At 34.3% G+C, this 15,000-nt stretch overlaps 1 protein-coding gene across 6 annotated transcripts in view; it reads right to left on the reverse strand.

Moving 5' to 3' along the window:
- The window catches only part of LOC106880286 (tachykinin-like peptides receptor 99D), a 630,110-nt gene that overhangs the window by 22,591 nt on the left and 592,519 nt on the right, over positions 1 to 15,000 (reverse strand). For all 6 annotated transcript variants that reach the window (XM_089347886.1, XM_089347889.1, XM_089347890.1 and 3 more), the window contains one exon: positions 2,702 to 2,852. In XM_089347886.1, coding sequence (XP_089204012.1) covers positions 2,702 to 2,852 — 151 coding nt within the window. The remainder of the gene's footprint in view (positions 1 to 2,701; positions 2,853 to 15,000) is intronic.

Raw genomic sequence — 15,000 nt, forward strand, 5'->3', positions numbered from 1 at the left:
ATCCCTAGAGTCTAGAGAATCAGAATAGTTACTGCATGATCGAAGTTGTTACAGCTATACATGACTTTTCGAGGTGGCTGTATGGATGACAGAGCTCGAAGCGTGCTACAGGGTAGCCTAAAAGAACACAAACATTCCTTGGTAGCATCAAGGCTGCTCGGCATCAATGAGACGATACTCTCAGGGAGTAACGAAATCGTTGTGATCTCTAGTCGAGGCAGTATTTAGTTAACATAACTATCTATATATATCATACTTAATGTATACACACTCGATAGTTCAGTTGGTGCAGTATTTTTCCTGAGATGATAACTCTTAAGAATCCTCTGTGTTTAAAACACAAGGATTATCAGAGACAAACGGAAATTCGTCCCATCAGTGGCCAGCGAAAAAGCCAATTGCATTTCAGCCTTTTCAGTGGCGTGCACTCGCATCTATCTGTGGCGGTGCAATGGGCCCAGTGGTTAGGGCAGCGAACTCGCGGTCATAGGATCGCGGTTTCGATTCCCAGACTGGGCGTTGTGAGTGTTTATTGAGCGAAAACACCTAAAGCTCCACGAGGCTCCGGCAGGGGATGGTGGCGAACCCTGCTGTACTCTTTCACCACATCTATCTATCTATCTATTTACTCTTTTACTCTTTTACTTATTTCAGTCATTTGACTGTGGCCATGCTGGAGCACCGCCTTTAGTCGAGCAAATTGACCCCATGACTTATTCTTTGTAAGTCTAGTACTTATTCTATCGCTCTATTTCGCCGAACCGCTAAGTTACGGAGACGTAAACACACCAGCATCGGTTGTCAAGCGATGTTGGGGAGACAAACACAGACACACACACATACATATACATATATACGACGGGCTTCTTTCAGTTTCCGTCTACCAAATCCACTCACAAGGCTTTGGTCAGCCTGAGGCTATAGTAGAAGACACTTGCCCAAGATACTATGCAGTGGGACTGAACCCAAAACCATGTGCTTCGTAAGCAAGCTACTTACCACACAGCCACTCCTACGCCTATAAAAATTAACGTTCCCATGCCGGGAATCGAACCCGGGCCGCCAGGAATCCTCTATACATACATACACATAATTATACATGCTTAAATAATTATTGGTACATGTGTATATTTTCCTTATAATTATTAAATTTCAAAATCAAATTTCTAATTCTACTAAATGCTATGGAGAAATGATTATCTCCCTTGTAATTCCCGCGACCACGAGGGGAATCACACGTATTTGAAAAGATTTAGCTATGATTTCGTGCAGATTTGTTTAAACCGTCGTCGATGTCAAAGTGTTATGTTTATAAATAAATGTCTGTTTTACAACAGCGAAAGGTTACTGCTTTGAAATAAGCGCTTGAAACAAATATCTACATCACCAAAGAATATATCAGAAAACGGCTTGTGAAGTTGTTTGTAGCTAACACTGAAATTATTGGTTGCTACTTGACATTTACATAAATTAGAATTCCTTAGATACAGTTATTATCTAAAGACAAAAAACTTTCTGTCTTTTCTTTCGATTGGAGAAAAAGAAATTGCGAATTCCGCGAACATCATCTAAATTCTAATTTTTCCCACGTTTAATAAAACGTCTCACTTTATAGATTTTTCACCTAATAAGTCAGAAGTAATAACCTGCTGACGATTGAAATTACTGACGACTATAAATTTTAAGAACTTCGTAATTAAAAAAAAAATGAATTTTTATGCATTTCTTCCTTATAATTCCTTAATTTTAAATTCACATTATTAATCCCGTCAAGTATTATGAAGTGATTATCTGCCTTGTAATACCTGCGATTACCAGGGTAAACCACAAGTACACACACACACACACACACACACACACACACACACACACACACACACGCACACACACACTCATATCATCTGGCTCGGCCAGGATGTCTGGTGCAGAGTCGGCTCTGCTGGCCACAGCATTCGTTTCATTCCCCTCGTATTCTCGCCATTCTCTTCTACGTTGTTCCAAACATTTCTCTTCCCACCAGATTGGAGGTCTTTCGAGTCGTCTCTTCGCTCACGGTGGGTACCACTCGACAACTATACGGCTCCACCGATTGTCTGTGAGGCTTGAGACATGACCGGCCCATTGTAGCTTTGCGTAGTGTTATTCTGCGACGATGTCCTTCACTCAAGTTCTATCCCTGATCTCGTTCGGGATGTGATCTCTTAGAGATCATACACACACACACACACACACACACACACACACACACACACACACACACACACACACACACTCACACACATACATACATAGTTCAAATTTACAGGAAACAAAAGACGAAGACAAGTGTATGGGCAAGAAACAGATATATTAGTTTAACGAACGTTTCGAGCCCACGCTCTTCGACAGAACGGATCAAGAGAAAAGAAAGAGAGAATGAAAAAAAAAAAAAAAACGGAGAGAGAAAAATGTGTAGGGAATAACGGTTCAACATGAAAAAGCCAGAATATATATAAGTACATACATTAAAGAAATAAATATATATAAGTACATATAAATGCACACACACACACACACACACACACATTTTCACACATATAAACACGTGGTACATAAACACGCATTGTCACGGAGCATGCTGTATTTCTAAAATTAAAGACAACACGCTTGAAACGGGAATCTCAGAACATCGATTCAAGAACTGTGGATTTGCTTGTTTTACCTTTTGTTTTGCTTTGACTCTTTGTTGCTGGATGGAAGTATTTTCACCAATTGCTTTGCTGCCCCAAAGTTCTTTTCCCAGGAACGTGTATGTGACAATTAGAATAAACATGGGCAGAAAATAGTTGACAATGATCAAGAAAATGTTGTATCTGTAAAGAGACGAATAGACAAATTGGAGGAATGAAAAGAGGGAACAAAAATATATATATATATAGAAAAATGGTGCTTTCTCTTTATCGATTCATTTATTCTCTCTCTCTCTCTCTCTCTCTCTCTCTCTCTCTCTCTCTCTCTCTCTCTCTCTCTCTCTCTCTCTCTCTCCTGTCATACATACATACACACACACACATGCATTGACACATACATACACACACATATGTACATATATTGTATCTCTATATCTGTGAATACGTATATGTATGAAATGCGTGAGTGTGAGTATATGTGTATATATATATGTATATAAAGTGTAGTATATTGCCACTTAAGTGTGGCTGACCCCTAGGGGTGGATGTTACTGTTGCTTTTAGCCCCAGGAGGACATCTCCTCCAGCTGGCTTATCGACACATATATATGTATATATATATATATATATATATATATATATATATATATATATATATATATATATATATATATATATATATATATATATATATATATATATATATATATATATATATATATATATATATATATATATATATATATATATATATATATATATATATATAATATATATATATATATATATATATATATATATATATATATATATATATATATATATATATATATATATATATATATATATATATATATATATATATATATATATATATATATATATATATATATATATATATATATATATATATATATATATATATATATATATATATATGTAACTATCTATCTATCTATCTATCTATCTATCTAGTCACTCAAGCCCAGCAAAAGTCACCTGTGGTATTCCGCAGGAAACTGCCTGGGTCCCGCTTCTGTTTATAGTTTATATAAATGACATTTCAGACATTTCAAGCGTTTTCAAACAAAGCAAAGTGAAAATATTCGCCGATGACTCCAAGCTCCAGAAAATTATCAACTGAGAAGACCGAACTGAACTCCAGTCTGACCTATATACTGTAAGTCAATGGGCAGACAAAAGCAAAATGCATTTTGGAAAAAAAGACTATGTTAAAACAAATATATTCTTTTCTTTCAAGGGAACCACTCACAGCATCTAATAATATTAGAGATCTAGGAGTAACTGTTGACAGCAATCTCAGATGGAGTGCCCACGTCAACAATAAGGTCGATATAGCTCGTAGGATGAGCTCCTGGATCCTAAGAACCTTCTCGTCCAGAAAACAAGGTGTCATGATTCTTCTTTACTCCTCCTTAGTACGGCCACACTTCGAATACTGCTGTCCCCTGTGGTCTCCCCACACAAAACAAAACATTTCGAAAACTGAATCACCCCAGAGGGTATTCGCTAAAAGAATTAAGGGCATGACTGATCTCGATTATTGCGGACCGCCTTAAAGCATTGAAACTCTATTCTTTCCAGCGCCACAGCATTACACAAACGACCTCAAAATTAGTTTCAGAATTCACCCAAGGTTAGAACTACGGGCCATACGTCCCCTACTCAATTCGGGATCACAACACATAAATACACTGCAGCACATTTTCTTTTCCTCAGCAAGTCCTGCCCTATTTAACATTGTCCCAAAACAGATCAAAGAAGAAAAGGATCCCATCACTTTTAAACGGAATCTGGACAAATTTCTTCAAGGAATACCAGATAAGCCACCTATACCTGAATACAACTCATTCAACAAGAACTCTCTACTCGAATGGGCCATGATACAACAAAACTTGACTTAAAAAGGATTTAGCACATCCTATCAGGTGGTGCTATTTAGACATGGCTTGGACCAATCTTTGGTCGAAACTTTTCTATGTATGTATGTATGTATGTATGTATGTATGTATGTATCTACCTATCTATCTATCTATCTATCTATCTATCTATCTATCTATCTATCTATCTATCTGTCTGTCTGTCTGTCTGTCTGTCTGTCTGTCTGACTGACTGTCTGTCTGTCCGTTTGTCTGTCTGTCTGTCTGTCTCTGCCTGTCGCTCTCTCTCTCTCTCTCTCTCTGTCAATATATATATATATATATATATATATATATATATATATATATAATAAAATAAGATAAGTCAACAAGAAGGAGTACGGTTGGACAGTTATTTTTCTATCACTACCAACTTTTGCATACAACATAGTTCTTCATATATACAGGAATTTGATTATGCAACGGTTTACCTGTATAATGGGATCCAGTTGTACTTCTTCAGGTGATATTCAATTGTTGCCCCCGAATATCACCTGAAGAAATACTACTGGATCCCATTATACAGGTAAACCGTTGCATGATCAAACTCCTGTACATATGAAAAACTATGTTGTATGGAAACATGTGTAGTGATTAAAAAATAACTGTCTGACCGTACTCCTTGTTGACTCTATCGTATTCAATTTTTATTTTCACACACGACGAATACCCAAACCTAGACTTGGAAGTATATCGTAATACTACCGGCTATTTGGCAATTCTATGGTTGAACGAGGTCTATTTTTTACTCTGCTACGTTCCTATGGAATGTACCTTAAATTATATATATGAATACTAGAAATGAGGAGTAGATAGACAGCCGAAAGCTGATGAAGGGTCGTTCTTTGTGTTACTTGTCCTGTTTTGCATTTTCTTTCTCGTTGTTTGCGTATTTTAACTCATTTGTTTTCGTACTTCATATTGTTTACTGTTGGTGACGGTCAATACCCATATATGCCTATATATATGTATGTATATGTATATATATATATATATATATATATATATATATATATATATATATATATATATATATATATATATATATATATATATAATGAAGTATAAGGAAAGAAAAAAAATTGTAAGTGTAGACGAATTTTAATTCGAATCAAATCCAAGTTGGTACATAACCAATAGACATTTTACAAATTGTTTTGGGGTTTAATTTATTCCAACGACAAAGACGAAAAACTCTTCATGAAAAACAAATTAGATTCCTCATCAGGAATTACATACTGGTATGAATGATTACGACCAACAAAAGAATACAAAGACCTTTCGTAGCCCAGACGTGAACAAATAAATGAAAGATAATAAGAACGCCAGATATTCAAAACTAGAAAAAAAAATTTAAACATAATATGGTAAAATTAAACGAAAATAAAGATAAAAATAAAAACAAATGTTCAACAAGTAAAACAGTAGAACGGCTAGTGAGAGAGAGAGAGAGAGAGAGAGAGAGAGAGAGTAGTATCAGTGAAGGGAGAGGAGAGAAAAATAATACAGTGAAGGAGAGGCGGAGAGAGTAATAGCCATGACTGACAGTGTGAGAGAAAGTAATGACCGTTTGAGAAAGAAGAACGCGGAGTGTATCTTCTGTTCTCAACATATGAATGAGAAAGGAAGGGTCGAATAAAGTAAAAGACAGCCGTTCAACTCTGTGTGAGTATATGTGTATACGTGTGTATATGAAAAAGGGAGGTATGTGAATGCCTGTGTGTGTATGCGTGTGCGCGCGCGTGTGTGTGTGTGAATGTGTGAATGTGTGCGTTCGCAATGGAAACGTTTCCGTGTGTGCGTAATGGAAACGTACAACTCTGAAGATTAAAACTGAGATCATTTCAAATAGGTTTGAGTATGTGTATGTATGAGTGTGATTGGGAAATATTTGAATGCTTCTATTTGCGATTGTTATGTAGTTCATTTAGTATCTTGTTTAAATAACAATTAGCCATCAATTATAAACGGCATGGGGTCAGCTAATAAGTAAATATAATAATAACAAAACGGTAGTAGGATAATTAAATGAATTAAACGTAAAAATCCACCGTCTTACAAACACAGATGGATCAAAATTGAAATGCTCACAATATCTTAAAATCAAATTTTAAAAAAAACCCAAAAAACAAAAGAAACAAGCTAGAGGAACAAACTAGAGTTGTAAAAACCCTTTTCTTAATATAATTAGCAGAAGAACCTATATAAAAGTAATCATTACCTTTAGAAATAACTTTAGCTTGACAAACTTCCCTAACGCTTACAAAAATGACCAAATAAACAATTTTCTTTTGTTTCTACAATCACAAAGGGAATTCTCACCCCTATTTGCACCTTCATCAAATGAATTATAATTAAGTGAAAGGCTGTTACCTCCACTATTATTGAAACTTATATATATATTTTCCAGTTTTGAATATCTGGCGTTCTTGTTATCGTTCATTTATTTGTTCACGTCTGGGCTACGAATGGTCTTTGCATATTTCTGTTGGTCGTAATCATTCATACCAGTATGTAATTCCTGATGAGGAACCTAATTTGTATTTCATGAAGAATTTTTCGTCTTTGTCTTTGGAATAAATTAAACCCCGAAACAATTTGTAGAATGTATATTGAATTAAAGTTCGTCTACACTTATGATTTTTTCCTTTCCTTATACTTCATATACTGTTTTTGCAAATACTGAATATACATTTTTATATATATTCTTTACTTGGACTTTACTGGCGGACTTGGATGTTTGACATCCCATTGAAAAATTTCTCTCTCTCTCTCTCTCTCTCTCTCTCTCTCTCTCTATATATATATATATATATATATATATATATATATATATATATATGTATATGCACACACATACGTACCCGAATTTGTTAGTTTGTTAGTTTTATAACTAAGAATACCGCCATTCAGTATACCAATACGTTATAATCTACAGTTTGTGTACTTTTACTGGAATATTAGCGCTAGGGTGAAATACCTGTTTCTTGCCAAGTATCAGACCCTCATTAGAAACAAATATATTGTTTATGATAAGATTTGAAATCAGTAATCAGTAAACAGTAAAATCTTTGCAAATCAATGTCAAAATGAAAGCAAGCAGAAATATATAAAAAAATATCTCGGTCGATATTTAATGGGAAAATAGAACTTGAATTAGAAATATATATTTTGGCATAAAAAGGTTATACTGCATCATGTGAGTCAATTGGCAGTACGAATTTAAATCATACATGAAGGTATGGAGAAAAACAGGTAGTTACTACAAAAGTATATAGATACAATTTATTGATGTAATGGTGAATCCGCTACTGGTAAATGATGAAAAGGAAAAAAAAAAAAAAGGCGATAAATATGTTTCACTTAGCCTCTGAAAAGTAAAATGCATATGCTATCGACAAAAATAGTTTTAAAATCAGGAAATATATATATTCCAAAATATTATATATAACAGGATTGAGAAAAAATCTTATTTGAATATATATTTTACGAAAACCCCCAAAACAAAACACGAAAGTGTTTGATATATATAAAGATATATATATATATATATATATATATATATATATATATATATATATATATATATATATATATATATATATATATATGTATATATATATGCACGTACGAAAGTATGTGTGTGTATATATATGTATATATGTATACATATACACACACACACACACACACACACACACACACACACACACACACACACACACACACACACACACACACACACACATATATATATATATATATATATATAGTATTGATATGTAGCATATTTGGTGACCTATATACTGTTTTTACAACAATTTTTTTAGAGAAAATATGTTGTTTTCTTGCCTATATTTTATATTTTTCAGATTTAGTGAAACCTAGTTATCTCCCTTCTTCTATAAAAAAAGAAGAAGATGATAATGCAAAATCTGATAAACTTTTATATCAGTAAGGGTTTTATATTTTGTAATGATTATTGCCTTTCCTCAAAACTTTCAAGTTAAATTTAAATTTAAAAACTTCCGTTTAAGCAATGCTACACCATATTACATTCAGGAAATTCGTGAATTAAGAGTGATGTTATATCTAACGAATTGTTTAATTCTACGAAACGTATTGTGTACTTATTCTAATGCTTACGTACAAAAGCGCGTGCGCACACATGTATGTATGTATGTATGTATGTATGTATGTATGTATGTATGTATCTATCTATCTATCTAGCGTGCTAACGATTTTGCCATCTTGCCGCCTTATACACAGCTATTAATAATAGCATGTAAATATTGGGTTGCAAAACCATTTTGAATTGAAAAAGCTGAAGGCTGTCTTGTGTCCTCGTTAAATATCTAAAGGTGGTAAAATGTCACATCCCTAGCATGGCATAAATAATAAATGCATTCATACATGCATACATACAAACAAACATACATACATACATACATACATACATACGTAAAAGTATGTATGTATGTACACACGTATGTATGTATATATGTTTTATCTATGTGCCCTTTTAAAGCCTAGCCAGGCTCATGGGCCCGGTTTCCTGGTTTCTATGGCGTATGTGTCCCCCCCCCCCCCCAGCTAGACGGGACGTCAGTCCATCGCAGGAAACAGGAAGAAAGAGTGAGAAAGTTGGGGCGAAAGAGTACAACAGGCCCGATTCTCTGCGCCTTTCGCTGGCACTGCCAGCACTGGAAGCTCTAAGTCTTATCATTAATGGTGCGAAACTGAGTATTACCATTTTGGTTGATAACTGATGAAGAATTAAGGACCCTCTGTGTCTTATACGTATACGTTTTTATCCGTCGTTGTTAATTTACAACGCATTTTTCACTTATATATATATATATATATATATATATATATATATATATATATATATATATATATATAAAGGGACAACTGACGAAGAGGTATACTCTTTATGTTGCATGTCTCGTTTCTCTGTTTGTTTTTGTCGTTGTTTGAAAAAAGTCCGTTTTCTGTTTTCGTTTTTGTTTTCGTTTCTCATTGTGTTTAACGTTTTTTTGATGTCCTGTACCCATATATGCATGTATGTATAGATATAGATGTAGGTATGTACATATATGTATGTATATATGTATATATGTATATATGTATATATTATTTATATTATATATATATGTGAGTATCTAGTTGTCACTAAAACGTACACTAGTAAGTTTATTTTACATTTTCCACCGTAATGCTTCCATTTATTTATCAATCCACGCTAACAACACTTGCATTGTCATAATGTTCCCTGGCAATTGCTACTGTTTTCTCTAGGAATAGAAAAGGAATAAACGATCTCTATTGAAACAAGGAAACACTGCATTTTAATCAAATTGTCTAGTTTTAACAATAAAACTAAAATGTGTATTTATTACAAACAGATGCGGTGTGTTGTATGTGTGAGTGTGTGTAGTGTTTATTACATTGAACTGTGGCTGAGCTGTGTTTCAACCGTTTGTATCGCTCCCAGTTTTTTTTCTTTTTGAGGGGATCGGTCGGAGGTACAGGAAAGAAATTACTGAAGGTCTATTTACGACAGCAGTTATCTCTTGAGTTCACTACCCGAAGATAAAGGACACTATCAGGATAAGGCGAAGCGTAACTGAAGAAATCATTGTTATGTTGAAGTTCCCTTTAGATCAACCTTAATTGAGTATATATATAACAAAGCATTCTTGGCATAAAAATCCCATCATTTTAGAGTTATATAGAACTACATTATGTAATGTGTCCTGTCTTGATATGAAATATTTGATGTGATTTGAAGGACATTTAGTTGCTATTTTAGCTGGTAACAACGACGTAGAGACACCTCCATTAGCTCGAAATTGAACACGCTTACGTGGCAACCATGTGTCAGAGGAATGAAGCTTAAGGTGAGGAGTCGAACCGGATAACTCGTGGAGTATTATGTTGTTGCTATTACTGTGTGTGTATGTGCGTACCAAAGTTCAGTACAGTACCAAAGTTCCCATCTTCTCCATCGAGGATACGAACTCAATATTGTAATAGCTTGGGATTCAAGAGATCACAACTTTTTAATGCCCTACTACAGAACATCAGGGATCTGCGAGGTGTGGACATGGAAGTCTTAAAAAAAACGTGTAGACAGCTTTTTTATCTGCAATACCGGATGAACCCACATCGTGGCAAGAGGCACAAAGAAGAGCGGCAACGCCCAACTCGCTACTTCGCCAGAAGCAATACTGGAAAATCCCCGGATGCAGTAAAGGTGGTGCACTAGCATGACCTCAGTCTCTTGCTGAAACCCATAAGAGATTATATATATACATACATATACACACACACACGCACACACACACACACTAACACACACACAGAGACACACACACACACACAAACACACACACACACACACACACACACACACACACACACACATATATATATATGTATATATATGTATATATGTATATATATATATGTATATATATGTACTTGTATATGTGTACTTGTATATATGTACTTGTATATGTGTACTTGTGTGTCTGTATTTGTTCCTCCGCCATCACTTGAGAACGGGTGCTGGTGCGTTTACGTCCCCGTAACTTAGCGGTTCGGCAAAGAGGCCGATAGAATCAGTACTAGGCTTGCAAAGAATAAGTTCTGGTGTCGATATATATATACATATATACGTATATATGTATATATATATATGTATGTGTATATATATATATATACATGTATATATATTTATATATATGTGTATACATATACATATTTATATATGTATCTATATGTGCAACTCACAACAATGACATTGACAGTAACATCAACAATAATAGCAGCAGCAGCAGCAGCAGCAGCAGCAGCAGCAGCAGGAATATTAGTTTCTACAACAGCAGCAACAACAACATTAGTAATTACATTACTAGATATAGCAACATCAACAACAACAGCATCAGAGGCGAATCTGCAGTTTTATACGTTATCCAGAAACATGTTGCTATAAAATAAAGCTAAACAAAAGAAAAAAAACCCCAGACAGATCCCAGTACTAATTTTTCAAGTCTGATACTTATTTTATTGTTGTCTTTTGCTGAACCTATTAGTTACGGGGACATAAATAAAGGAACACCAGTTGTCAAGAAGTGATGGGAGACAAACACAACACAACACACATACACGGATATATGACGGGACTCTTTCAGTTTTCGTCAACCAAATCCACTTAGCCACGTGCTAAAGTAGAAGACACTTGATCAAGGTACCGCGTAGTGGAAGTGAACGCATGACCAAGTGGCTGGGAACGTGCTTCTTAACGACACTGCCACTCCTGCACCTACTTAAAAAACCCTCAAAGAAAGTAGTGAGAATACTAATTTGTAATTACATATTTTTAACAACACATTTTTAAAGTGATTGTAGCCACTTTTACTACATGATTTACTAATTAAAAATAATTAACTTTACAACGTTGTCTGATAATAATTAGGTTTAATGACTTACACAGTATTAATTTAATTGAAAAACGAATATTTAGGTTGGAATTTGTTTTTCGAGCAATTTTGTGCGTATATGTGCGCGTGGTGGTGCGTGTGTATGTATGTATGCGCGGAACGAGTATTTGTGTATGTGCTTGTATGTATATGTTATGTATGTATGTATGTATGTATGTATATATATATATATATATATATATATATATATATATATATATATATATATATGTGTGTGTGTGTGTGTGTGTGTGTGTGTGTGTGTGTGTGTGTGTGTGTGTGTGTGTGCATGTGTGTGTGTGTGTTTGCACGCGTGTGCCCAGCATGGCTGAATAGTTAGGAAGTTCATTTCACAGTCAAGCTGTCTCGAGATCAATTCCGTTGCGGGGATGTTACACCAGTGTCTTTTACGTTGTCCTCGAGTCGCCCTAAACCTGAGGAGTGAAATTTTTAGCTGAATTATAGGCCCTGGGGCAAATCTGCTCCTTGAACCTTATAATATTTATTTATTGACTGCAAGCTACAGCATACATAGATGAGAATTGAGCCCCTATATCCTTGAGGCCCCCGAACAACTTCCCAGTATACTCTAAAGTGGTACAGTGAGGGGTCCGTTATTCAACGATCCACCCTTATCATTCTTTATCATTCTTCTTCCACCTCATCACCATATTCGTTTCAAATTTTGGTACAAGGCCAGCAGTGTTGGAGGTGGAGTAAATCGATTACACCAACCCCCAGTGCTCAATTGGTACTTATTTTATCGACCATGGACGAATGCGGCAGAATTTGAACTCAGAACGGAAAGCCGGACGAAATACCGCTAAGCATTTTGATCGCTTCTGCCATCTCTTACACAAATATGCACTAGTTGGATTGCTAAACATTGTTGAATCAGTAATAATTTTATACTAGGAAAGAGTATAAAAAAATTATTTTATGCTATATTTTACTCAATAGTTTGAACAACCTCATTCTACATTTAAAATTTAATATGTAAACACTTCATTTTAAATTACAAGATTTTTAATACGCAAGATCTTTATAAAACTACCGTGAAATTAAATTATGCTACTATGTTCAACTTTTGTAAACTCCAGATCTAAAATTAATATCAGAAATCTTTCTGCTACATTTTAATTGCCTCTCTTACAAGCACCTGTAATATTTTTGCTTTCTATCCCCACTTTCAGTAAGTGCTTTTTAAAAGCTCTGCTTCAATATGCTAAAGGCTCTCTTGCTGATAAAATCACTTCAAAATCCTGTAAGGCATTCACAAAATCTTTTGGAAATGAAGTTTTCCCAACATTTTCATATCTTGAATAATCTTTAAAAATGTCATCCAAAAATATTTAGAGTTTAAAGGATTTTAAAATATATTGGTCGAGTTTAAAACAAGCTTCATTTTATATACTTAATAATTTTCGTTATATAGTTTGTCTTATCAATATTCTAATATTTTAAACAAGAAATTCAAATCTCAGAGTTTCGTTAAATATTTACTAAAGAATTTTATATAAGTCTTCAGGTTAATTTTTTCTTCTAGCGGTTTATATAACATAAACGAATTTCGATCTCATGTTATTAATATTTTTTATTTAATATTTTATACATATGGAGCCTTTCTTTTACATCATTTAAAAAATACATTTACATGTGTTTAAAATAATAATTCTTTGATGCATGTTTTAATTTTTAATTAAAAAAATTTGATACGTGTCACTAACAACTTTTTTCCGCACGCTTAGTTCATAATGATATTTCAACAATGAATATCAACATTAAAAAAAAAAAACAAGCAAAAAAAAACCCAAAACAAAACAACAATAACAAAAGCAAAACAAAGCAAAACAACAAAAAAACCCCAGCAAAACCGAACAGATAAACAAACAAAAATACTGTTATAACTGTCAGCCAATCAGAACAAATCTACATCCTCAAAATATTGTGTATAATTTCAAAATTCAAAAACAGAGGAATTTGTTGAATTGTGTCGGCAACAAGTGCTTCAAAGGAAATGTGATAATAATCAAATAAATGCAATTAGATATAATGTAAACCACACTCTTTGTCTCTTTAACTCCTTCTCCCATATCTCCCAAATATTTTAATCCTATAGACGTTAAAGTTCTCTATAACTTCATCCTTCGTGATAACGGCATCCTAGACCTCCAATTATTCCTGAACCATCGCATCACATCTGAACTTACCAACCATACAGTCTTCCTTTTCTTCGAGCTCGTCCTTACCTTCAAGTCTTTTTTTTTTTCACCAGCGAGTTCCCACAACATATCACAAGAATGATTAAAGGTACAACTTGTTTGTTGTTTATCTTGTGGAACTGATGTTCACTGATTTCACCAGTCACCTTTAGCGCTACATATATATCGGCATCTGTATCGGCGCCCCTTATTCACATCAACTCTATTTCCTTCATAACTCTTTTCCAAGTCGCCTTGAATTTCACTCCCATTACCTCTGATTCCCATTTTTTTAGTTCCACTCCTCAGTTACATACATGACCATAACCTACGCGAGCTCTTCATCAAAAGTTCCTTTACTCTTTAAAGCGACCTACCCGGAAGTCCACTTGCTCCTCTTCCCGTTGTCTTTTCATTTACAATATACCAAATTTACACGATCCTCAAATCACTTTCCTAGTTGCTGACTAATTTACTTATACTTCAAGCCATATAATAGTGCATCAAATGTCAACAATATAATAATTTGTGCATGGGTGAAATGAGTCGATGTTAACTACATAACACATGGGAAAACTTACCTGCTTGATTTTCAGCACAACATTCAGGATCATCTTGAACCCGTACATATCCATTTTACTCCCTCTGTCTGACTCATATCACCACTATTTTTCTTCTGGCTACTCAAATACCATCACAACTC

This window comes from Octopus bimaculoides, chromosome 2 (assembly GCF_046866305.1).
Source record: "Octopus bimaculoides isolate indiv1 chromosome 2, ASM4686630v1, whole genome shotgun sequence".
NCBI classification, from domain to species: Eukaryota; Metazoa; Mollusca; class Cephalopoda; order Octopoda; family Octopodidae; genus Octopus; species Octopus bimaculoides.